General features: G+C 41.0%; 1 protein-coding gene across 5 annotated transcripts in view; it reads right to left on the bottom strand.

The window, feature by feature from the left end:
- HHAT (hedgehog acyltransferase) overlaps positions 1-27,341 on the bottom strand; it is a 348,408-nt gene that overhangs the window by 246,368 nt on the left and 74,699 nt on the right. For all 5 annotated transcript variants that reach the window (XM_063597338.1, XM_003814206.4, XM_003814203.4 and 2 more), the window contains 2 exons: positions 26,072-26,287; positions 12,447-12,618 (listed from right to left, as the gene is read on the bottom strand). In XM_063597338.1, the coding sequence (XP_063453408.1) occupies positions 12,447-12,618; positions 26,072-26,287 (388 nt within the window). The remainder of the gene's footprint in view (positions 1-12,446; positions 12,619-26,071; positions 26,288-27,341) is intronic.

A 27,341-nucleotide genomic window follows, 5' to 3' on the forward strand; every position in this document is an offset into this window, starting at 1 on the left:
ATAGGACAGATAAATCAAAAAGACAAAAAGCAAATTCAAAATTAGAAGAATTTAACCAAATATCAAATCAGTAATATGAACACACATTAAAAAGCATTATTTCAAATGGCTTTTGAATATAGAGCACTCAGTATACCTCCACCCTAAGAGAAAAAAGAACTGAAATGATTCTTAAATGTCATTCAGTGATTTTTTGTCAAAATGTTGAGCATTATAATTTTGAAACTACTCATAGTGTCACCACAAATAATACGCTCATGTAATTAGAAACTATGATCTTCATTAATAAAGAGAAAAGGTACAAGTATAAAATCAAAGTTGCTAAGAAAAAACATAGTAATGTTAAATCTGAATTTAAAATCTCAGTATGAACTCACATTTTATAAAACTCATGTTTTTATAAAACCATATTCCCCAGGTCTACTCACTGGAAATGTTCAGGCCTCCGAACAATAACACCCCAGTAGTAATGGACAGACTCGGATCTTGGCTCCTAAATATAATTCCCCCACTAAAAGGAATCAAGGCTCCTTTGAAGATTTGGCTGATTCCAATACAGGGCTAAGGAAAATATAAGGTGAGCACTGGGATATCTTTCAGTTCCCGAAACTAAGGAAACAGAGGCAAATAAAGGCTCATCAAGAGAACACAGAAGCTAGCTTGACCAAATTTGGGACAATTTTAGCATCCAAAAGGAAAATTACTACATTGAATTGTAAAATATAAAATTATTTGACACTACTATTGAAGGAAAATATTTCACTGAACTCCTTATTCTATAAAATGATGTTTAAAGAGGAACGATTACACATTTGCCCTGGCTTTTTATGAGAAACTGTATTCAGCTCCAGTTTATGATGGAAAAGTCATTACAGAAGAATGCCAGCTATCAAATGCAAGCATAATGATAGATTTGGAAAATCAGCATTTCAAACTCCCACTCAAAAAACTGATTCAAGCAAGTTTCACCAAAAAATGCTAAAACTATTCACTATTTTCCAGGTTATTGGGGAAGAAGATATTCAGATAGCACTGAATTAACACCTCACATGTTGCTTGCTAATTGCAAAGGGATAAATGTACCTTTACAAGGGAGAGATCCGGCACCACCACCATACGCAAGTGATTTGACTTAGCAATGCAAACAGGGGGGACCACCTGACATTATACGCATCCCACAGATACAATATGAAGCACACGGCATTCTATATGAAGTTATTTTTGCAAAAAAAAATTGTTTTATTAAATCAGGACTCTAGAGGATCTAGATCTAACTTTCAGTTTACAGAAACAGATGGGATAGAAGAACAAATTTAAGAATAACGCAATTTTAAAAAGTCAAATCCAGCGTGTGGGACATTCTATAAGACAATAAGTCTGGACTCCTCAAAAAGTCATATCATTTTAAAACATGGTTGAACTATTCTAGATCGAAGTAGACTAATAGACATGAAACCAAATGACGCATTTGGCTGATTCTGGGTTGACAAAATAGCTTTAAAATATATTTGGAGACAACTAGGAAAATGTGAAGACAGACTAGATATTAGATATTAGAAAAGTACTATTATCAAATGTGATATGTAATTGTAGTTAGGTAGGAGAATGTTACTCGGGGGCAAAAATTAACAACTGTTGGATCTACATGGTAGATCCATTGTGTTTGTTATATAATTCCTTCAAACATTCTAGATATTTAAAATTTCTCATAAGAATTGGGGAAAAGTTTAAGTATCATCTTATGACTTCATAGGTGATATGATAGGTATTGTAGCTAAAAATAATTAACCTCTTTAATCTATGAAGCTTTGTCTTTTGCCGGAGCGAGGGGGGTGCGGAGGGGAAGCGAGGGACAGAGTCTCACTCTGTTGCCCAGGCTGCTAGAGTGCAGTGGTGCGATCATAGCTCACCACAGCCTTGACCTCCTGGGCTCAAGTGATTCACCCATCTCAGCCTCCTGAGTAGCTGGCACTACTGGCACGCACTACCACCCTGGCTAATTTTTGTATTTTCTGTAGAGATGGGGTTTTGCCATCTTGCCCAGGCTGGTCTCAAACTCCTGGACTCAAGCCATCCACTCGCCTTAGCCTCCCAAAGTGCTGGGATTATAGGCATGAGCCACCACACCTGGCCCATGAAGGTTTTTGATTTAACTTTTAGTTTATAAGAAACAGAAGGGATAAAGGAATATGCTAAATGACATTATAAGAAGCCAGGTGATAGAACATTCTGTAAGACAACTGGCCTGGTCCCTTCAACAAGCTGGTGTCATAGAAAGGGATGGTGCTAAATAAGACAGTCTTAAGGAACAACACAACTAGATCCAATGTGTAGTCCTAGATTGGATACCAGCTTGGCCAAAACAGATATAAAGGACCTTAGTAAAATTTGATTACTGTCTGGGTATCAAACAAGAACGAAAATTTAGTAATGTGAAAGGATAGAGATCATTTAACTAAAATGAATCTTAGACTACAAAATTATATATATATATGTATATATATATATAGTATAAGCTCATTTGGGAGAAAACATAAATGTGTGTATAAAGAACTATAGGAAAAAAATGATGTGGAAGGACAAGTATTGAGAGTTTATCAGTACTGATCTCTGGATAGACAATACAATGCTTCCATTGTAAAACTGTGGATGCACGGAAATGAAAAACAGAAAAAAGCAGGGATTGTAATCCTAATTTCTAACAAAACAGACTTCAAACCAATGAAGTTCAAAAAAGACAATGAAGGGCATTACATTATGGTAAAGGATTCAACTCAGCAAGAAAATCTAACTGTCCTAAATATATATGCACCCAACATAGGAACACCCAGATTCATAAAACAAGTTCTTAGAGACTTTCAGAGAGACTTAGACTCCCCCACAATAATGGGAGACTTTAACACACCACTGACAATATTAGACAGATCATCTAGACAGAAAATTAAAGATATTTAGGACCTGAACTCAGCACTAGATCAAATGGACCTGATAGATATCTGCAGAACTTTCTGCCCAAAAACAACAGAATATACATTCTTCTCATCATCACATGGCACATACTCTAAAATTGATCACATAATCAGAAAACACTCCTCAGCAAATGCAAAAGAACTGAAATCATAACATAGTCTCTTGGACCACAGCACTATCAAATTACTAATCAAGGCTAAGAAATTCACTCAAAACCATATAATTACATGGAAATTGAATGACCTGCTCCTGAATGACTTTTGGGTAAATGATGAAATTAAGGCAAAAATTAGCAAGTTCTTTCAAACTAACCAGAATAAAAATACAACATACCACAGTCTCTGGGACACAGCTAAGGCAATGTTAAGAGGGAAAGTTATAGCACTAAACACCTACAACAAAAAGTTAGAAAGATCTCAAGTTAATAACCTAACATCAAAACTAAAAGAACTAGAGAACCAAGAACAAACCAATCCCAAAGCTAGCAGAAGACAAGAAATAAACAAAATCAGAGCTGAACTGAAAGGATTAGAGACTTGAAATATCAGTGAATCCAGGAATTGGTTTAAAAAAAATTAATAAAATAGACCACTAACTAGACTAATAAAGAGAGAAGATTCAAATGAACACAATAAGAAACAAGGGGGATATTACCACTGACCCCACAGAATTACAAACAACCATCAGAGAATATTATTAATATGTCAAACTAGAAAATCTAGAAGAAAGTTATCATTTCCAGGACACATATACCCTCCGAAGACTGAACCAGGAAAAGAACTGAATTCCTGAACAGACCAATAAGAAGCTCTGAAATTGAGGCAGTAATAAATAACTTACCAACCAAAAAAAGCCCAGGACCAGATGGATTCACAGCTGAATTCTACCAGATGTACAAAAAAGAGCTGGCACCATTCCTACTGAAACTATTCCAAAAAACTGAGAAGGAGAGATTCCTACCTAATTCATTCTATGAGGCCAGCATCATCCTGATACCAAAACCTGGCAGAGACACAACAAAAGAAAACTTCAGGCCAATATCCTTGTGCACATCAATGCAAAAATACTCAACAAAATACTGGCAAACTGAATCCACCACACCAAAAAGCTTATCCACCACAATCAAGTAGGCTTTATCCCTGGGATGCAAGGTTGACTCAACATATGCAAATCAATAAATGTAATTCATTACAAAAACAGAACTAAAGACAAAAACCACATGATTATCTCAATAGATGCAGAAAAAGCTTTCAATAAAATACAGCATCCATTCATGGTTAAACACTCTCAATAAACTAGATATTAAAGGAACATACCTCAAAATAATAAAAGCCATCTATGACAAACCCACAGCCAACATCATACTGAATAGGCGAATGCTGGAAGCATTCCTCTTGAAAACTGGTACAAGATAAGGATGCCCTCTCTTACCACTCCTATTCAACATAGTATTGGAAGTTCTGGCTGGGGCAATCAGGCAAGAGAAAGAAATAAAGTGTATCCAAATAGGAAGAGAAGAAGTAAAACTACCCGTTTATAGGTGACATGATCCATGTTGAGAAAATGCCATCGTCTCAGCCCAGAAGCTTCATAAGCTGATAAACAACTCCAGCAAAGTCTCAGGATACAAAATCAATGTGCAAAAATCACTAGCATACCTATATACCAACAACAGTCAAGCTGAGAGCCAAATCAGCAACAAACTACCATTCACAACTGCCACAAAAAGAATAAAATACCTAGCAATGCAGCTAACTAGGGAAGTGAAAGATAGCTACAAGTATAACCACAACCCACTGCTCAAAGAAACCAGAGATGATACAAAACAAATGGAAGAACATTCCATGCTCATGGATGGGAAGAATCAATATTGTGAAAATGGCCATACTGCTCAAAGCAGTTTATAGGTTCAATGCTATTCCTATTAAACTACCATTGACATTCTTCACAGAACTAGAAAAAAATTATTTTAAAATTCATATGGAACCAAAGAAGAGTCCATATATCCAAGGCAATCCTAAGCAAAAAGAACAAAGCTGGAGGCATCATGCTACCCAACTTCAAACAACACTAAAGGGCTATAGTAACCAAAACAGCATGATACTGATACAGAAACCGACACATAGACTGACAAAACAGAATAGAGAACCCAGAAATAAGGCCACACATGTACAACTATATGAACTTCAACACACCTGGCAAAAACAAGCAATGGGGAAATAATTCCCTACTCAATAAATGGTGCTGGGTAACCGGCTAGCCACATGCAGAAGACTAAAACTGGACCCCTTCTTTATAGCACATACAAAAATTAACCCAAGATCGATTAAAGATATAAATGTAAAACCCAAAACTATAAAAATCCTGGAAGACAATCTAGGCAATACCATTTGGGACACAGGCATGGACAAAGACTTCATGACGAAGACAACAAAAGCAATTGCAACAAAAGCAAAATTGACAAATGGGATCTAATTAAAGAGCTTCTGCACAGCAAAACAAACTATCAACAGAGTAAACAGACAACCTACAAAATGGGAGAAAATTTTTGCAAACTATGCATCTGACAAAGGTCTAATGTTTAGCATCTCAAAGAACTTAAATGTACAAGAAAAAAATAAACAATCTCATTAAGTAATGGGCAAAGGACATAAACAGACTTTCCAAAAGAAGACATACATGTGGCCAACAATCATGTGGGGAAAAAAAAGCTCAGCATCACTGCTCATTAGAGAAATGCAAATCAAAACCACAATGAGATCCCATCTCATACCAGTCAGAATGGCTGTTATTAGAAAGTCCAAAAATAACAGATGCTGGCCATGTTGTGGAGAAAAAGGAACACTTATACACTGTTGGTAAGAGTGTAAATTAGTTCAACCATTATAGAAGACAGTGTGGCAACTCCTGAAAGACCTAAAGACAGAAATACCATTTGACCCAGCAATCCCATTACTGGGTATATACTGAGAGGAATATAAATAGTGCTGTTACAAAGACACACTCACGTATGTTCATTGCAACACTATTCACAATAGCAAAAACACGGAATCAACCTAAATGCCCATCAATGATAGCCTGGATAAAGAAAATGTGGTACATATACACCATGGAATACTATGCAGCCATAAAAAAGAACAATATCATGTCCTTTGCAGGGACATGGTTGGAGCTGGAGGCATAGAAGGGAACAACATGCACTGGGGCCTATCACGGGGTGGAGGGTGGGAGGAGGGGAAAGATCAGGAAAAATAACTAATGAGTACTCAGCTTAATAGCTGGGTGATGAAATAATCTGTACAAAAAAAAAAACCCATGGCATAAACTTACCTATGTAATAAACTTGCACACGTACCCCTGAACATAGAGAGTTAAAAAAAAAGAAAAAAAAACCTAAAGACTTTACAAAAAAACTATTTGAATTGATAAACAAATCCAGTAAAGTTGCAGGGTACAATTATACAAAAATCAGTATCATTTCTATACACCAACAGTGAACTAAAGAAATCAAGAAGGCAATCCCATTTCTAATAGCTAAAAAAATGTGAAATAACTAAGGAGGTGAAGACCTTCACAAGGAAAACTGCAAAACGCTGACGAAAGAAATACGAACACTGAAGAGGATACAAAGAAATGGAAAAACATCCCATGCTCATGGATTGAAAGAATATTGTTAAAATGACAATACTACTCAAAGCAATTGATAGATTTAATACAATTCCTATCAAAATACCAGTAACATTCTTCACAGAAATAGAAGAAAAAAACCTAAAAATTGTGTGGAACCACAAAAGATCCTGACCAGCCAAAGCAATTCTGAGCAAAAAGAACAAAGCTGGAGTCAGAACACTGCCAGACCTCAAAATATACTACAAAACTGTAGTAACCAAAACAGCATGGTACATGCATAGAAACAGGCATGTAGATCAATATAAAAGAACAGAGGATCCAGAAATTAATCCACATATCTACAGCCAACTGATTTTTGACAAAGATGCCAAAAACACTCATTAAGGAAAGGACAATCTGTTCAACAAATGGTACTGAGAAAACTGGATACCCATATGCAGAAGAATGGAACCAGACCCCCACCTCTCACCCTCAAAATGGATCAAAGACCTATGTGTATACCTGAAGCAATAAAAATACTAGAAGAAAGCATTAGGAGAATCCGTCAGGACATTGGTCAGGGAAAGATTTTATGAGTAAGACTTCTAAAGCACAGGCAACAAAAGCAAAAATAAACAAATGGGATATATCAAACTAAAAAGCTTCTGCAAAGAAAAGGAAACAACAGAGTGAAAAGACAACTTACAGAATAGGAGAAAATATTTGCAAACTACTTATCCAATAGGTGATTAATATCCAGAATATACAAGGAACTCAGACATCTCAACAGCAAACTAAACAATCTGATTTAAAAATGGGCTAATGATCTGAACAGATATTTTCTCAAAAGAAATGGTCAATAAATATGTGAAAAGCTCAATATCACTAATCATGAGGGAAATGCAAATCAGAACCACAATGGGATATCATCTCACCCCAGAGTTAGGATGACTATTATGAAAGTGGCCAAAAAAATAACAAATGGTGATGAGGATGAAGAGAAAAGTGAATTCTTACACATTGTTGGTGGGAATGCAAACTAGTATAGCCACTATGGGGAACAGTATGGAAGTCCTTCAAAAAACTACAAATAGAACTACCATATGATCCAGCAATCCCAGTACTGTGAATTTATCCAACGAAAAGGAGATCATTATATTCAAGAGACATCTATACCCCATGTTTACAGTAGCACTATTCACAACAGCCAAGATATGTAATCAACCTAGGTGTCCAACAACAGATAAATGGATAAAGAAAATGTGGTATTTAAAGCTGGGCATGGTGGCTCCTGCCTATAATCCCAGCACTTTGGGAGGCTGAGGTGGGCAGATCACTTTAGGTCAGGAGTTCGAGACCAGCCTGGCCAGCGTGGTGAAACCCCGTCTCTACTAAAAATATAAAAATTAACCAGGTGTGGTGGCGGGCACCTGTAATCCCAGCTACTCAGGAGGCTGAGGTAAGAGAATACTTGAAACCAAGAGGCAGAGGTTGCAGTAAGCCGAGGTCATGCCACTGCACTCAAGCCTGGGTGATGGAGCGAGACTCCGTCTCAAAAAAAAAAGAAAAAAAAGAAAATGTGGTATTTTTACACCATGGAATACCATGCCACCATAAAAAAGAATGAAATTTTGTTGTCTGAGGCAACAAAGATGGAACTGGGGGACATTCTGTTAAGTGAAATAAGCTAGAAACAGAAAGTTAACACCACATGTTCTCACTCATAGGTGGAAGCTAATAAATGTTCATACAGAAGTGAAAAAACAGAAGAGAAAATACTAGAAGCTGGAAAGGGAGGGATAGGGAGAGATTTGTTAAAAGATACAAAATTACAGTAGGTAGAATAAGTTCTAGTGTTCTATAGTACTGTAGGATGACTAGAGTTAATAATATATTACAGTTTCAAATAGCTAGAAGGAAAATACTGAATGTTCCCAACACAAAGAAATGATAACTATTTGTGATGATGGATATGCTAATTACCCTGATCTGATCACCATACATTGTATGTATCAAAACATCACTACGTACCCCATGAGTATGTACAATTATTATTTGTCAATTTAAAAAATTATTTTGAATGGTTTATATTTTATCAGTCTATGATGCAAATGTACACAATAACTAAAGATTTTTTTAACTTTAAAAGCTTTAGAAGAAAATGGAGAATATTTTTATCATCTTGGAGTAGGAGATAATTATTTTTGAAAGACCCAAAAAAGTAAAAATGATAAATAAAAATGACTAAATGCAACTACATTAAAATAAAGCCTTTTATGCTGTCAAAAAACAACATAAAAACATTAGAAGTCAAACCACAAACCAAAAGATGTCAATATTTGCAACTACACATACGACTTTTTTAAAATAATATAAATGTTATGAATCCACAAGAAAAAGACAGAAATCCCATTAGAAAAATGGGCAAAAGTTAACAGTTATTTCATTAGAAATTATATACCAGGCCAGGCACAGTGGCTCATAGCTGTAATCCCAGCAATTTGGGAGGCCGAGGTGGGTGGATCACTTGAGGTCAGGAGTTCAAGACCAGCCTGGCCAACATGATGAAACCCCGTCTCTACTAAAAATACAAAAATCAGCTGGGCACGGTGGTGCATGCCTGTAATCCCAGCTACTTGGGAGGCTGAGGCATAGAATTGCTTCAACTCTGGAGGTGGAGGTTGCAGTGAGTTGAGATCGCCCCACTGTACTTCAGCCTGGGTGACAGAGTGGGACTGTCTCAAAAATAATTAAGAAATGATATACCAAAGTCCTTTAAGCCTATGAAAAGATGCTCAAACTTATTAGTAACCAAGGAAAGGCAAATTAAAACTATGAGATAAAATTCACACCCACCAGATTTTCAAAATTAAAAGATACGTGAATTTCTGGGTTCTCTATTTTTTTATATTGATCTATGTGCCTGTTTTTATGCCAGTACCATGATGTTTTGGTTACTACAGCTTTGTAGTATATTTTGAGGTCTGGCAGTGTTCTGACTCCAGCTTTGTTCTTTTTGCTCAGATTGCTTTGGCTATTCAGGATCTTTTGTGGTTCCACACAAATTTTAGGGGTTTTTTTTTCTATTTCTGTGCAGAATGTCACTGGTACTTTGATAGGGATTGTATTAAATCTATAAATTGCTTTGAGTAGTATCAAGTGTTGGTGAGAATTTCAAGCAATGGAAACACACTGCCGAGAAGAGCATAAATTGGTTTCGCCAAATTAAAAAATAATTTTTCTTATAAATCTGAACAAATATACTACCCACAATACTTATTTCAGAATACATATATATTTGAGCAATGCTTGACAAACTCTGGATAGTGACTCACCCAATTCAGAGATTCAAATATTTTAAAATATTCCAATATTTTAAAATAGAATAATATGGAACCGAAAATATCAGTCAGTATTCATTGCAGGTGGTTCAAGGTAAAGTATGGCTTTGTGAGAGTTTACACACACACACAGACATGCATACACTCATGCACACACCTGTAATGCAAAATGTTTTTTTTTTTTTAATTTTATTATTATTATACTTTAAGTTTTAGGGTACATGTGCACAATGTGCAGGTTAGTTACATATGTATACATGTGCCATGCTGGTGGGCTGAACCCATCAACTCGTCATTTAGCATTAGGGCAAAATGTATTTCTTACTGTGGGTAATGTGCCAAAGAGTTTGAAAGTTATGGCCCTACAGGGAAACCCTTACACATGAGCTCCAAGAGACACAGAAATGGCATTATATGGAATAGCAAAACCCTGTAAAAAACTCAAGTGTCCTCGTATATGTAGAATGGACAAATAACTTCTTGTATATGGATACACTGGAATGCTATACAGCGGTGAAAATAAGTGCTACCTAGTTACATGTCTTAACATGAATGCTTCTCAAAAACATAATGTTAAACAAGAAAACCAAGTCACAGAACATACATAACAAGCATGAATCTATTCATACGAAGAGGTGTTAACATATGCAATTTTAAGGATTTAACTGTGGTAAAAGTACAAAGAAAAAGAAGAAAAGGATAAATACAATATTCAGGTTATCTTTTCAGAGAGGGTAATAGAGGCTGATGGGATAAGGAGTACAAACTAAGGGCTTCTACGATTCTGGTTAGTTCTTAAGCTGAATGGTGGACACACAAAAGGTGTGTTGGTGACATCAGAGTCACATAATTTACTACCCCTAGTGCTGATCTTAAGTATCATTGTTTTTTGGAATAACTTCCTTATTGTTTAAGCCCCATTTTGAGTTGTGTCTTCCATTACTTTTAGTTTAAACACCCTCAAGCTGAAACAGTCCCTTAGTTTGTATCCCGTACAACTGGGATCTGACTTAGTATAAGCTATCATTTAATCATATTCTGTTTGTCTAATTGTATCATTAAAACTTTACAATATTAGCAACTCCAAACTATAAAAAGTTTTGTTTGGAAGAAAGAGACTATCATTAAACTAGCTTAGCATTTTTTCAATCTTAAAGGTTTCGTCCTTGGAAACATTCTGATTAAGTACGTGTGATACCAAGAACAATCAAGATTTGTTTAAGAAGATCTATGAAATGTTGGACAGATAAAGAAGGAGTCGGGCTTGTACTCTTGCCCTCAGCAGGGAACAGCTTGATCTGCCTGGAGGATCACACAGTTATTGGAGCTACAGGCTGGAGGTCAGAGCACAGGCAGAAGTCAGCCACTGCGGGAGTCCTCAAAAGGAGAGAGAACAAGGAAGTGAAGAGATTTTATTCAGAAAAGGGCGTGGGCTCTGCTGTTTTGGCCAGAGGAATAAAAGAACAGTGGTTTCTCCACAGACAAATCCTATACTGGAGACTAGCCCTGCTGAGGAAGTAAGACTTCCATGCCACCTCCCTGGCAGACATACAGGAAAGGGTAGATAAGGAAAGGGGATCTACAGAGGGAAATACACACACGCCATTTATTCTATCCCCCAGACAGTGCACGAGGTACACCCTCAATGTGCAGCACTGCCTAATATCCTCCTATTATTCCACAAAGCTAAGTCTCCCTATTTTACAGATGAGGGTGCTGGAGCTGAGAGGTTAAGTAAACTGCCAAGGTTACACACCAGTCATTGGTGAAGCTGAAACTCAAACCTATGGCTGTGTGATCCTGAAACTCATTCTTTTTTTGAGACAGAGTCATGCTTTGTCACCCAGGCTGGAGTGTGGTGGCATGATCTTGGCTTACTGCAACCTCCACCTCCCAGATTCAAGTGATTCTCCTGCCTCAGCCTCTCGAGTAGCTGGGATTACAGGTGTCTCTCACCACACCCAGCTAATTTTTGTATTTTTAGTAGAGACATGATTTCACCATGTTGGCCAGGCTGGTCTCAAACTCCTGACCTCAAGTGATCTGCCCACTTCAGCCTCCCAAAGTGCTTGGATTACAGGCATGAGCCACCACACCCAGCCTCATATTCTTTAATACCTTATGCACAAAGAACAAGGAAGACTGTGGAACAACTCAATCTTGGAGCATTCTCTCTTAGAATGAACTGAAAGCTGCCCCCAGCAACTCCTGCCTTCTACTGCTAAACACAATATTGGCCACGCTGTGAAGATGTGGACCCAGCTAAGGTCAGTAGGATCCCATTACAGAGAAGAATGCCACCATTCTTGGTCCCCAGACTACAAGCACAGCCCTCACTTCTGTCAGCTACGTCAACCACTTCTCACATGCATAATCTTGGCCACAAGAGGAGTAGGTTAAAAAATAATAATAAAGAGGGTTTGCTCTAGGCACCTGTACCCCTGCTCGCCCCCACTCCAGCTCCACTCTGATGCTAACTGTTGGACTATTGGGGCTCATCCCACTGTTGGTGATTCCCACAATTACCTAAGGTCCAACAAGAGACAGTCTCCAGGAGGGGGATGCTGCTGTAGATGGCATGCATGTACATCAGGTGAGCCATCAGCTCGGCCAGCCACCACCAGCAAAGAAGGCGGCCCAGCCCCAGGGCCAGGACACACAGGCTGGCCTTCAGGGAGTCATGCTCCTGCTGCTGCATCTAAAGTGGAAACAAAAGAGGTCATTAGATGGTGCCTTGATTTCTAAAACAGTCCCTTAGATAAGATTTTTCATAAACTTCCCACAAATATTATTGCTATGCCAGCTGACAGAGGGTTGGTTTGGTTTGTCTTAGGAACACTCAATGTTCTTGGTTGGAAGAATCATATTTCAGCTTGAATATTTGTCTCAAAATAAGAATGGGGGTTGGGGGTCAACAAGCTAGCCTAGTGCCAAGAGCCAAAGACACGTTCTGCACTGATCCCTCCACTCCAGCATCAGCCCTGGAAAAACCCAAGCGGGGAGGGCAGCACTCAGTGTATTTTCCCCACTGGGAACTTGGAGTTTTGGGCTACAGGTGCCACCCTGCCTGAATTCCTCCATCACCTACTCATGTCTGAGGCTGGCAAAAGCAGGTCCCAGTCAACAAGAGACACAGGACTGGTAGAAGAGAAAGAGAAAAAGATGGGCTGAGAGCAGGGAAAATGATGTGTGGGCATGTCATTTCACCCTAAGTTGTTTTTTGAAACATGGCAGACAGTATGCAGAACAAGTCTCTTGCTTAGTAGGCAGCAGAGCATAACAGTTAAGAATACAGACTTTAGAAAATGTAAAATAAGGTGGGGCATGGTGGCTCACACCTAGAATCCCAGGACTTTGGAAGGCCCAGGTGGGCAGATCACCTGAGGTCAGGAGTTCGAGACCAGCCTGGCCAATATGGTGAAACCCCATCCCTACTAAAACTACAAAAACTAGCTGGGCATGGGGTGGCACATGCCTGTAATCCCAGCTACTCAGGAGGCTGAGGCAGGAGAATTGCTTGAACCTGGGAGGCGGAGGTTGCAGTGAGCCAAGATCACACCACTGTACTCTAGCCTGGGTGACAGAGCAAGACTCTGTCTAAAAAACAAAACAAAACAAAAGTAAAATAAGTCACTTCGGGTAGCTTTGCCATCAAAACAATATTGAGTTTCACTCCATAAACTCGGGCTGTTTTTCCACTTATCAGGTCTTCTTTAAATTTCTTTCAGCAACGTGTGTAGTGCTCAGTGTACAAGTCTTGTACTTCTTTGATTAAAGTTAGTCCTAAATATTTTGTTGTTTTTGATGTTGTTGTAAAAGGAATTTTCTTCTTTAAAAAATGGACTTTAGAGTCAGAGGATCAAGATCAAATTCTACCACAAACTACACAGCTGTGTGATCCTGAGCAAGTTACTTAACCTTTCCGAGTCTGGGTTTCCTCCTAAAGTAAAAAACATTGTTGTGATGATTAAATATGATGAAGTATGTGAAGTACTAAGTACAGTAACTGGCATACAAGAAGCACTGGATACTTGGTAGTTAATATCTATCATTAACCACCTCCATGTGTGTCTTCCCATCCTTCCCATGTGGCATCCCAGACAACCAGCTACAGGGCAGCATTAGGAGACAGCTCAGAGCCAAACATCAAAGGCAAGAGAGGGATGTTTTGATTATTCATAGATACAGATAGAAGCTACTGAGGGCATACTCAATACAGTGGACAACACAGATGAAAATTTTTAAAGCCCAGTTCTGTGGTCTCACCTCACTGCCTGTTGTTTAGAGATGCACAGTAACTTAAAACACATAGATTCTAGAATTCATAAACATGCTGGAAAATTTGAAGTGAATTCAATTTCATTCAGCCTTATACCACTAAACAAATATAAATACAGAAAAACTAGAGAGAACAGTAAGTTTTCTGGATCTCACAATGACAAGATTTTATGAGACTGAAAGCTCCCTTGAAATGCAGAGGACAGACTAATGCTAAATGTCAAGCTGCATCTGCACACATTAGCCGGTAGAGGAAATGAGCTTGATTTAGCATTTGACTATCAGGGCTCCTGACATAAAGGCCCATTCGGTGAGGTACCTCCTTAGCTTCTCTCTCCTCCATCATCAGTGTGCTGTGGGACCCTCTGCAGCCAGGAGAGTGGCAGGCACTGCCCCCAGCGGGGAAGAGAGAGCTACACGGCAGGGTATTTATTTTTATTCCATTTTCTTCCAGTCTCTCAAACTGTCCTCCCGCAACAAGAAGCCAGGCTAAGAAATTTTGGTTTGCTCACTGGCATTACAATCATCTGCACAAACAGCTTTCTCCCTTTTGCCATCTGCTTGGTTAACTATGCCCAGAAAAGCTTGTTGCTTTAACTTTTAAAATGTAAATTAGGCCGGGGACGGTGGCTCACATCTATAATCCCAGTACCTTGGGAGGTGGAGGCAGGTGGATTACCTGAGGTCAGGAGTTCGAGACCAGCCTGGCCGACATGGTGAAACCCTGTCTCTATTAAAAATACAAAAATTAGCTGAATGTGGTGGCAGACACCTGTAATCCCAGCTACCCAGGAGGCTGAGGCAGGAGAATCATTTTAACCCGGGAGGCAGAAATTGCAATGAGCTGAGACTGTACCACTGCGCTCCACCCTGGGTGACAGAGAGAGACTCTGTCTCAAAAAAAAAAAGGAAAAAATTGGTACAACAGGAATTTCCCTTTTGCCTTTTGTTTCCCTCAGTTCACTTCAGGAAGATATTTTATGCAGCCATACCAATCTGCACTGTTAAGAAACAACAGTAATTGCTTTGGAGAATTCATCTGGTTAGTGTTCACAGGAAGCAGAATTTGAGTTCTCCAAGAAGCAAGATTGGTATCCTTGGGTATTTGCAGACTTGTATTGATCAGACCTAACTGCAATTACAGATGCACTAGTGACCCCAGGCAGACCCCTTTCTGGGCATAAACTGAGGATGGTTTTCATTTGAATCCTTACCTCAAGCATGCATGCTCTGAGAGACCCTACGAAGTCTACGGCAGCAGATCTGTTACAAGCCAGTCAATCACTAAATCCTCAGTGCAGAAACACCTACCTACCAGATCATTCACGTTTGTGTTAATAAACGAGAAGTTAAAAGGAAATAACCCAAATGTCCAACACTAGGGTGTTGGTTAAATGCATGTGTGTACCTCAATATTATATAGTCATGAAAACTATTTTTATTCAATGTGCATAAAATAATCCAAAGCTGGAAAGATATACACCAAATGTCAAAAGTGGTCATCTTTGGATGGTGAGAGTTTAGTTATTTTTGACAATTAAAAAAAAAATTTTTTTTAAGACACAGTTTCACTCTGTCACCCAGGCTGGAGTGCAGTGGCACAATCTCAGCTCACCCCAACCTCTGCCTCCCTGGGTTCAAGCGATTTCTGTGCCTTAGCCTCCCAAGTAGCTGGAATTACAGGCATGTACCACCACACCTGGCTATTTTTTGTATTTGTAGTAGAGACGGGGTTTCTCCACATTGGCCAGGCTGGTCTCAAACTCTTGACCTCCAGTGATCTGCCCACCTCGGCCTCCCAAAGCGCTAGGATTACAGGTGTGAGCCATCGTGCCCAGCCAAATTGGTTCTTTTTTAAATCAGAGAAAAAGTAATGTGACCTTACAATGTTGTGAATATTTGGGCCCTCTCTGTTAGAGAGGCAAATGTACTCAAGACCCCTCTGTTTCTTCATCCTGCTTCTCCAAATGCCTGGCATCAGAACTTCTGCCAGGAAGCCCAGCATCCTCTATGAGTGAGTATTCTTCTCCATGTTTTATGCTAGACTAATTTTTATTTCTCCTTTCCTTCCCCCTTCACTCTTAGATTTTTTTGTAGCTATGTACTGAGTTCTTCTTGGTTCATTTTCAACCCTTTTCCAGCTCTCCAAAGCAAGTTCATTTTGACCTAATAACCACTAGCAAAAGAAGACATGATTACAAACACACTGCTATGGTCTGCATGTTTGTGCCCCTCTAAAATTCATATGTTGAAATCCTAATCCCCAAGGAGACGGTACTAGGAGGTGGGGCCTTTGAGAAGTGATTAGGTCATGAGAGCAGAGCCTTCATGATTAGGATTAGTGCTGTCATCAAGGAAACCTTAGAGAGTTAGCTAGTTCCTTCCACCATGTGAAGACAGTGAGAAGGTGCCAATCTATGAACAAGGAAGTGGGCCCTCACCAGACACTGAATCTGCCAACTCACTGATCATGGAATTCCCAGATTCCAGAACTGTGAGCAATACATTTATGTGGCTTATAAGCCAACCAGTTTATAGTATTTTGTTACAGCAGCTCAAATGGACTACGGCAGAAAATCAGTACACCAAGAGTGGGAGTGCTGCTGTAACAAAATACCCAAAAATATGCAAGTAGTGTGGAAGGGGTAATGGATAGAAGCTGGAAGAGTTTGGAGGTGCATGTTTTAAGAAGTGTACATTGCTGTAAATGGATCTTTAAGGGAAATTTTGGCGAGGGCTCAGAAGGAAAGAAAAGCTGCAGAGAAAGCCTCAATATTCTTAAAGAATAGCTGAGCAGTAGTGAACAGAATGTTGGTGGAAATATGCATGGTAAAGGCCAATCTGATGATTTCTTAGACAAGAGAAACATGGTATTGAAAACTGAATGAAAAGCAATCCTGTTATGAACCAGCAAAGAACTTGGCTGAATTGTGTTCGTATCCTAGTGTTTTGTGGAAGGCAGAATTTGTGAGTAATGAAATTGGGTATTTAGCTAAAGCCATTTCTAAGCAAAGTGTTGAAGGTGCAACTTGGCTCCTCTTGACTGTTTATAGTAAAACAGCAGAGGAGAAAAGTGATTTAAAGACAAAATTGTTAATCAAAAGGGAAGCAGAACTTAAAGATTTGGAAAACTCTCAGCCTTTCCATACTATCAAGAATGAGAAAGCCTGTTCAGGAGAGAACATCAAGAATGTGGCCAAACAACCACCTGATAAGGTTAGTCAGCTGTTTAAACAGAAGCCAGGGCCTCCTGTCCAAGACAATGGAAGAGTGATCACAAAGAGAATTCAGTCATGAAAACTATTTTTGTTCAATGTGCATAAAACAATGAAAGGCTGGAAAGATATACACCAAATGTCAACAGTGGTAATCTTTGGATGGTGAGATTTTAGTTATGTTTTACAATTAAAATTGGTTCTTTTCAGTCAGAGAAAAAGTAATGTAACATTATAATATTGTGAATATTTTGACCCTCTCTGCTGCCACCATCATCACAGGCCAGAGTGCAAAGGCCTGGGGGACAAAGCAATTGCAGATGCAAAGGAGGGGCTGTCACTGCCCAGTCCTGCCTCACATTGTGGGCTCTGCTCCCCACTCCCCGTCACCACACTCCTTGGCTGCCCCAAGGGTGGCTCCTGTGGGCCCCAGGCAGTGTAGTTGGCACTGCAACCAGAAAAGCTTTGAGGGGGTGTGGCTGCCTCCACCTAGATTTCTAACAATGCCTAGAGAGCCATGGGGCCCAGACAAAGAACTGCACAGAGGCAGGGCCCAGCAGAGCCATGAGGGTGGCACTGCTCTCATGACCCCAGACCAGTAGAACCACCAGCTGAAGATTCTGGCCTGGGTGATCTGCAGGAGGCGCAACCCCCTCCCCACCACCATGTGTCCAGAGGCACCCCAGTGTGTCTGAGAGGTGAAACCTCCACCCTAGTGGGCCTGGAGGGCAGAGTAATGAGCCAAAAATGATGATTCCTGAGCCTTAAGGTTTTGGACTTCCTCAGGAGCTTTTATTCCTTTCTTCTTTCCAATTTCTACCTTTTGGAATTGGAGTGTCCATCCTATGCCCATCTCACCATTGGATTTGGGTGTACAGAGCTTGATTTCACAGGCTCACAGCTGAAGGGGAATTTGCATAAGGATGAATCATACCTTGAGTATCACATACATCTGACTTAGATGATATTTAAATGAGACTTTGGATTTCAGACACTTGAGTTGGTGCTGGAAAAAGTTAATACTATTGGGGCTATTAGGATGGAATGAGTGTATTTTGCATGTAAGGAGGCCATTAATTTTCAGGGGGCAGGGGCAAAATATTATTAATTGAATGTTTACATCCCTCCAAAAATTCCTATGTTGAAATCCTAACCCCCAAGGTAATGGTACTAGGAGATGGTGCCTTTAGGAAGTAATTAGGTCATGAGGGCATTCTTCATGGTTGGGAATAGCACCTTATAAAAGAGACGCCAAAGAGTTAGACCCCTTCCACCACAAAAGCACACAGTGACAGGTACCATCCTGTGAACCAGGAAGCAGGCCCTTACCAGACATCAAATCTGGCAGTGTCTTGATCTTGGACTTCCCAGCCTCTAGAACTGTGAGAAATAAATTTCTGATGCTTAGAAGCCATCCAGTTTATGGTATTTTGTTATAGCAGTCTGAATGGACTAAGATACATAATATCCAGTAGTCTGTAGAGGCTAGAGGAGTTCACACCAAGGTTAAGACATGTAGAGGCATGTAGAGGCATGTAAGACATGTAAAGGCAGCAAAATCACTCTAGACCAATGGACAGGTCTTTCCTGGCACCCAGACTCTTTTCTTTATGACACAGGGTGTCACTCTATTGCCCAGGCTAGAATGCAATGATGTGACCCTACCTCATGGTAGCCTTGGCTCAAGCGATCCTCCTGTCTCAGCCTCCCCTGTAGCTGGGACTACAGGCATGTACCACCACGCCTGGCTGATTTTTTTTATTTTTTGTAGAGCTGAGTTTCACCATGTTGCCCAGGCTGGTCTCGAACTCCTGGCCTCAAGTGATCCTCCTACCTCAGCCTCCCAAAGCACTGGGATTACAGGTGTAAATCACTGTGCCCAACCTGCTCACACTCTTGGAGAGAAGCAAGTCTTCTAGCTGAACGTGATAATGGCCTCAAAAGCAGTGTTGACAGCAGATAATCTTCACACAGACAAATGTCTACAGTTTCTAAATAAGCCAGCTGTGCATATAGCCTACAGGCTCTTCAGCATAACCTACCCGAAGCTCAGGTTCCCTGAAGGCCAGGACTGTACCTCGGGCCTCCAAGCAGCATTTGGTATGGAGCCCCATCCCAGGGAGTGGAGAGATAGCAGCTGGACTGGAAGGGAGCCAGGAGGAGGCCAGAACCAACAGCCCCCAAGATAATCAAGAAAATATCGCTGACACCCAATCACCTCTCAGCTCCTGGCAATCACGTTTCCAGGTGAATTCAAAGGCCTCCTTTCCCTCCTCAAACATGTGCATTCTAAAATGACACAAATTTCTGTAATTAAGAAAAATCATGAGGTACATTTTGTCATGCATTGGCTTCTTAATAATGACTTACCTACTTTTCACAAGCTAAAACTTCCCTACCAGGTTTAATAAGGCATAATTACATGTCACTACAGGACCAAAAGGGCTAGGCTTTTCTCTGCAACACTCCTTTTCTGGTGCTGACTGCCTCCCTGCTCCAAGCAACAGAAATGTTTATTAATTGCACAAATAAGCCGGGCATGGTGGCTCATGCCTGTAATCCCAGCACTTAGGGAGGCCAAGGCGGGCGGATCACTTGAGGTCAGGAGTTCAAGACCAGCCTGGCCAACAGGGTCAAACCCTGTCTCTACTAAAAATACAAAATTAGCTGGGCGTGGTGGCAGGTGCCTGTAATCCCAGCTACTCGGGAGGCTGAGGCAGGAGAATCGCTTGAACCTGGGAGGTGGAGGTTGCAGTGAGCCAAGATCGAGCCACTGCACTCTAGCCTGGGTGAAGAGTGAGACTCCATCTCAAAAAAAAAAAAAAAAAAAAAAATTTACAAATAACACAGCAAAAGAAAAACAATCCAACTTTCATTCTATTTGCTTTTACTTAAAAAAAAAAACAAAAGGTTTTTCATCTTTCTTTAGAGCCATATCCTTATTACAGTCCATTTACATCTGCAATCTAGTTGACTGTCTTTTGTTTAAAAAATCCGGCCGGGCATGGTGGCTCACGCCAGCAATCCCAGCACTTTGGGAGGCCAAGGCGGGTGGATCACAAGGTCAGGAGATCGAGACCATTCTGGCTAACACGGTGAAACCTCGTCTCTACTAAAAAATACAAAAAAATTAGCTGGGCGTGGTGGCGGGCACCTGTAGGCCCAGCTACTCGGGAGGCTGAGGCAGGAGAATGATGTGAACCTGGGAGGTGGAGGTTGCAGTGAGCCGAGATCGCAGCACTGCATTCCATCCTGGGCGACAGAGCAAGACTCTGTCTCAAAAAAAAAAAAAAAAAAAAATCCAAAATTTGTCCCTTGTTGACCCAGCAGGAAGAACAGACAGACCATATATAGCTCATCTAATGTGCAGGGCGGCTCTCTTGCCTGCATGCAAAGTATTTCATTTAAGACATTTCAAACCTAGGGGACTGCCAAACCTTCAGACCACTGGAAACTGCCACCATGGAAATTGTGAAGTTCAGGCATCACTAAAAAATACACATTAACTCATCTGCAAAGTGCATTTCAAAATGCATTATACTTTAAAACCTAATTTCATGCAAATTGCATAAAAAGGAATAGCTATGCCTTTCTCTTTCTTCCAAATATATTCTGATGATTAAAGATGACAGTTCTCAAAGATGAAAGGTTCTTTTTCTTCACACACGAATAATACATATGTTTGTGAGCACCAAACAAAAGCCCTCCCCAGAGGCAGATATTCAACTGGCCACCTGGGCCACTAACTTATTAGCTTCTCTCTGCTTGGGTCTAGGAGGCCTTGTGGCAGTTGTTGTATTCCTTTATACTGGTCACAGACCATACCCCTACTCCTAACAAATCATTCCCTAATCAGACCCACATTACTCCCACCCCCTAGCCATCCAGACCAAGGCCAGCGACATCCAGTGAGCTCTCCCAGAACAGCAAGTGGGGCCTGCAGGTGTTGCTGCCACCAAGGCTGGTACTTGGTTCAGCCTGCTTGAGCCTCCAGACCTTCATGTCCACTAGGCCACTCTCCATCCCCCTCTAACTCCTCTCACACACCAAGTCAGCGCAACAAGGCTCATGTCTTGATTCCCTTCACTCTATCTGCATTGTAATAGCCTCTCTTTGCCTCTGTTTCCCTGTCTGTAAAGTGGTCATGACAGTATCTCTCTCATAGGTTGTGAGGATTAAACAAGCTAGAATGGCCAGGCACAATGGTGTGTGCCTGTAATCCCAGCACTTTGGGAGGCCGAAGCAAGAGGATCACTTGAGGCCAGGAGTTTGAGACCAGCCTGGGCAACATAGCAAGACCTCATCTCTAGAAAAGTATTTTTAAAAAATTAGCCAGGTGTGGTGATGCATACCTATAGTCCTAGCTACTCAGGAGGCTGAGGTGGGAGGATCACTTGAGCTCGGGAGGCCAAAGCTACAGTGAGCTATGATTGCACCATTGCACTCCAACCTGGGTGTCAGAGTGAGACCATCTCACACATTTTAAGTTAGAACGTATAAAGCCTGGCTCAGACTAAATGATCACCTAGTATATTTTATTACAATTAGCATGATTCCAGGTGCTCTCTAGAACCAGAGCCCATGCCAAGTACTAAACAAAGCTTCTGGGACATTGACTGCCTTGCACAGCTCTTGCCAGTCCCAGCAACTCTTGGACTGCCCCCATCCCTTTCCTGCAGCAACTGCCTGGGTCTCTCTTCAAATAGATGGAACCAGCACACTGGCCTCTTCTGAGCCCAAGCATGGCCATGGCCCAGAGTCCCCTGCTGCTGTGCCTGCCTACCAGACTGGATACCCAGGGTCTCACTTCTGACCTAAACTACCCTAGAATTACACTTGCTTTCTGGCCAATCATCACAATAATAAAAGTAAGAGGCCGAGCATGGTGGCTCACACCTGTAACCCCAGCACTTTAGGAGGCCGAGGCGGGCAGATCACCTGAGGTCGGGAGTTCAAGACCAGCCTGGCCAACATGGTGAAACCCCGTCTCTACTAAAAATACAAAAATTAGCTGGGTGTGTTGGTGCACACCTATAATTCCAGCTACTTGGGAGGCTGAGGCACAAGAATCACTTGACACCAGGAGGTGGAGGTTGCGATGAGCTAAAGTTGTGCCACTGCACTCCAGCCTGGGCAACTGAGCCAGACTCTGTCTCAAATAATAATAATAATAAGAGTAAGAATTAACACTTTATAGTATTAACCTGTCAAACCACATTACCTATACACAATCATTTAATCCTCACAGCAATCCTGAGGGAGGCACTATTATTCTTCCCATTTCACTGATAAGAAGACTGAGGCATAAGTAAGGTAAGTAACTCAGCAAGCACTCTCAAGCCGAAGCACAGCAGGGATTCAAACCCTGGAGGGTGGGCTCCAGGACCTTTGCTCTCAACCTCCATGCCAAATTCCCTATTTGACCACTGGCTTCTCTAAGGTGGGAGAGCACAGTGCCCAGCAAGGAAGAGTCCCTGGCCCACCACCCTAAGGCTGCTCTTCTCCCCAGTGCCCACACCACACCAGTCAACCTCTTCAAGACGTAGCGGCCCCAGGATCCAGGCTAAGCAAGTAAACACCATATGTCCTTCCCTTCCCTAAGTCCCCCAGGATCCCTGTCTCACCGCTGACTTGGTATCCGAGTTCCACAGAAACGTGAGAGAAAAACAAATCAGGCCCATGTTCCTAAAACTCTAAATGCCACCAGAAATAGCCTTCAAGTTAAGGCACAGAGGCAAATTTTTACCTGTTCGTGACTAATTATGCAAATTTCACATGCTTTACATTGCAGAAGACAACTCTTCTATACCTCCCTCATTTTGTGTATGTAAATTGGGTGGAAGACACATTCTCCAAGGGTATGCCTAAAACTAACATTGTCATTTGATCTTTTGGAGTTTGCAGATACTGGGTGAAGATTTCCCGCTGGGGTTGGTTTCCACAATGGGGCACTGCTGCCCCCTGGTGGTGCAGCGTCATTCTCCTGCTCTACGTTATTTTTATGCATTGACCTGCCAGTCTAAGAACCATGCATTTCAATACTTCCAATCCTTATAGCTGAAGGCATTTCATGCATGCATTCATTCAAGCATTCATTCAGAGCAAATCTTACTTACTAGTTCTTCCAACTAGCTTTCTTTCCCCACCTCCCAGCCTTTTCCTTTTTGGCTTCTCTGAAAGAACCCTTTCACTGCAAGATAAGCTTTTTGGTTTAACCCCCTCCCCCTTTAAAGCCCCCTTCCCCACAGAAGGGAAGTTTCCCACAGCCACCTTCAGCAAGTGCAGAAACCTCCTGGCTTTTTAAATTTGTCCTATATCTTACTGAACATTTATCCTTTTCTAGAATGACTATTCTATGAATACTCCCCCAAACATAGAGGTTTTAATTTGCCCTTTCGAGTTCCCTGCTGTCAGCAATTGCTATTGTTTTAGAAGGGGTTAAAAAAGAAGAGACAGTGAGGGAAGGAAAAGACATGGATAAAACCCAGAGTGTCTATACCTGGCCCCTATAGGAAGCAACCTGCCCCTTCACTTCCCCAGAATGAGACTCAAGAGAATGAGAACCCTTGGCTAAGGATTTAGGTGGAAGATAATCTTAAAGCATGCCTCTGTGTGACACAGGACCCTGCTAGAGGCCTCTAATATTCTTACTAGACCCTAAAAGGCACAATTTGAAAAGGGAGGCCAGGCTCAAGCCTGTAATCCTAGCACTTTGGGAGGCTGAGGGCAGATTGCCTGACCTCAGGAGTTAGAGACAAGCTTGGGAAACATAGCAAAACCCGGTCTCTACTAAAAATACAAAAAATTAGCTGGACTTGCTGGTGCATGCCTGTAATCCAGCTACTCAGGAGGCTCAGACACGGGAATCACTTGAACCCAGGAGGTGCAGGTTGCAGTAAGCTGAGATTACACCACTGCACTCCAGCCTGGGTGACAGAGTAAGACTCTGTCTCAAAAAAAAAAAAAAAGAAGAAAAAGGAGATGAGAAATAACAGAAACAATTATTTTGCATAATAACAAAGTACAGAGCATATAGGGCAAAGCTTATATACAGGAGGAAGTTAGGAAAATAATCTGTTTCCTTCTAATGGATTTTGTTTATGTTTCTCTGAAAATTATCAGCCATCCTCAGGAGAGGGGTGTCTGTGTGTGGATGTTTGGTCCAAAAGTTATTGGCTGGCAAACTGAGAATAATTCAAGAGTTCACAAAGGTAAGGAGATTGTAAAAGAGAGGAAACCACCCTATGCTGTGCCCACCCTACCTTTACTCCCACCCTCCTCCTGGAGGGCCTGTTAAACCACCTTCCTGGGCTTTATCCCTAGAGGTTCTGATTCAGGAGGTTGGAGAGGACCTGAGAATTTGTATTTCTAACAAGCTCTCTGGCGATACTGATGCTGCTGGTCCAGGAACCACACTTTGCAAATCATTGAGTTAGAAGATCAGCTGCCATCATTAAACCATCTCTTTTACACAATAATTTTAAGCACAATTTCAAATGCAGATTTTAAATTCCTTCATGACAAAAGAACGATCCCAAACCGAGGTATGAGAAACCATAGACTAAACATATCTGTCTAGAATATCAATTTCACTTACAGATTTCTAGAGATAAAAGTTACATACTTTCACTGGAAATTTTAGAACATTATGTTATTGTTATAATGCAAAAATATATTCTTGAATACAATGCATAATTCAGTGGAACTTTGAGGACAAAATAAGATTTCTAAGAACCCTCCTTTTTCAGGGAGCAACTTTCATGTTGCTGCCCAGAAATGTGCAACACTGCTGCTTGCCCTGCCCTTCCAGGTGTGTGCGTATGCGTGGGTGTGTGTTCTGCGTGTGCATGCATGTCTGTGTATGCACGTACATGTTATTCTCTCCTCTGTGAGGATTGTTTTGTTGGTGAGGGATAGAATATCCCTTGAGAACACTGTTTTAGGCATTGTCAATTACTAATTCCTTAGGTGAATTAACTTAGCAATTATGTTCCATGAAACTAGAGGTAGGTTGAGGAGGCAGAAAAAAAAGAAAGTTCTAAACAAGGGGGAAAAGTGAAGTAGGGGGGAACAACAAAGGTAGCTTAACATGGCATTTCAGACAAGGATGCCGTCTGAGGAAGGCAGGCGGGGGCCTGGGCACAAAGGGGGATCCAGACATGAACACACACCACCGCCTTCGAACTTACTTCAACTCCACTCTGTTTTCACATCTAGGTCACCCTGAACAGCTCCCAGGCTATGGCAGGACTATTTCTTAAGCAGCTTGTGAATATAAAAGGAAACATACTATTTGCCAAGCAACAGCTTAGACAGTTTCCTTTTCTATTCCTTCAAGTAATAGCATCATAATCAAATTTTTTTCTTTCCTTGGGACTTTGCCACAGTGGATACTCATTAATCCTGGTTGCCAGAGTTCACTGAAAATCAAGGTGGGACCCCCTAGAGCTGACATATCTGATGGGTCAAACTTTATTTTAAAGGCTCATTTCTCATATGTATTTCATCTATTACAAAAAACCTCATGAGAACTAATAGTATGTGTTGTAAATCTGTGGGCACCTCTGAACAAAATGACTCAAGAGTCAGAGAAGACCAGAGCAACAGCGACAAAGGCTTAAGCTATAGAATCCCAATCCCATCCCCAGCGGGCTCTACCTGTTTGATGAACTCCGAGAAGCTGAGGATGGGCCCATTGTGTAAGACTGGATAATAAAAGACATAGGCCAGCATCCAGGGAAAGGAGTAGGAGGTCGATGCAGCAGGCAGCTGCTGCCAGCAGAGCTCCAGGCTGAAGCTGGTGTAGTAGAGGCAGCGAACGGTCAGCGTGAACTGCAGCAGGTAGTACTCGTTTTCTGTCTTGTACCACCTTCTCTACAAAATCAAAAGGAGAGAACAACCTTTGAGTGGCCAGCAGGGACATCGTCCAGTCCCACTGCAGGTGCTGGCCAGCAGGGCCACCGTCATCTGAGAATCCCAGGGGGCTCTGGGAAGGCGATTTCTTCTTCAGGCAGAGCAGCTGTGCCATAAAAGGCAGTCGAGAACCAATGAACACCAGGTAAATCTCATTGGTAATCAAAGCAAGCAGTTAATGAGCAGTAGGAAAAAGGACGTCTCTAACGTTAACTTAGCATTAGGTCTGACACAACATAACGAAGGTTTTCCCAGTTAGGCATGTATCAGATACATCCAGGGCATAAGGTGCAGATTAGCTACATCCAGTGGATACTTTGACAGCTTCTTCAACAATTCAGATAACAAAGAGGGGGCTTAAGATGTCCCATGGGATTTCTGTCTTCAATGTATTTTTCGTTTTGCTCTTTTGTTATCAGTTTGGCTCTACATTTAGTTGAGTAGCATTTGTCAAATAAGCTTTACAGACAAATATTTAAAAAAAAAAAAAAAAAGTCCCTGCCCTCAATATGTTAAATTCTCATACAGGACGTAGATGTGTAAAAATGCAATTACAATAGAGCATGAAACAAGAAATAACCTCTGCAAAAATATGCATGGAACAAAAAATGAGAAGGAAATACAATAAAATGTTAATATCGGGGAGTAAAATTATGAAGTATTTTCTAATTTCTATATTTTTCTACATTTTCCATGTTTTCCAAAAATACATTTAGTGAGAAAAACTATTTATGGAAATACATACAAGAAATAGAACTTGGGTCAAAGGAGAAAGTAATTAATTTGATCCATCAGGGTCTCTTAAAGCTGTACACAGAAAAACCAACGACTGAACAGAGTTTCTACTTCTTGTACAAGACTTTAGCAGCCACCAAGGGGAAAGAGGATAATCATATCAGGAGAACCACATGTGCAAAAGCATGGAAACCCAGCTAGCTTCTAATCACCTGGTCTCCTTCCTCAGTGTTTTTCAAATCACTGTAAAATTTGCAGAACAAATGAATATTTATTCACC

This window comes from Pan paniscus, chromosome 1, assembly GCF_029289425.2.
Source record: "Pan paniscus chromosome 1, NHGRI_mPanPan1-v2.0_pri, whole genome shotgun sequence".
Taxonomy (NCBI): domain Eukaryota; kingdom Metazoa; phylum Chordata; class Mammalia; order Primates; family Hominidae; genus Pan; species Pan paniscus.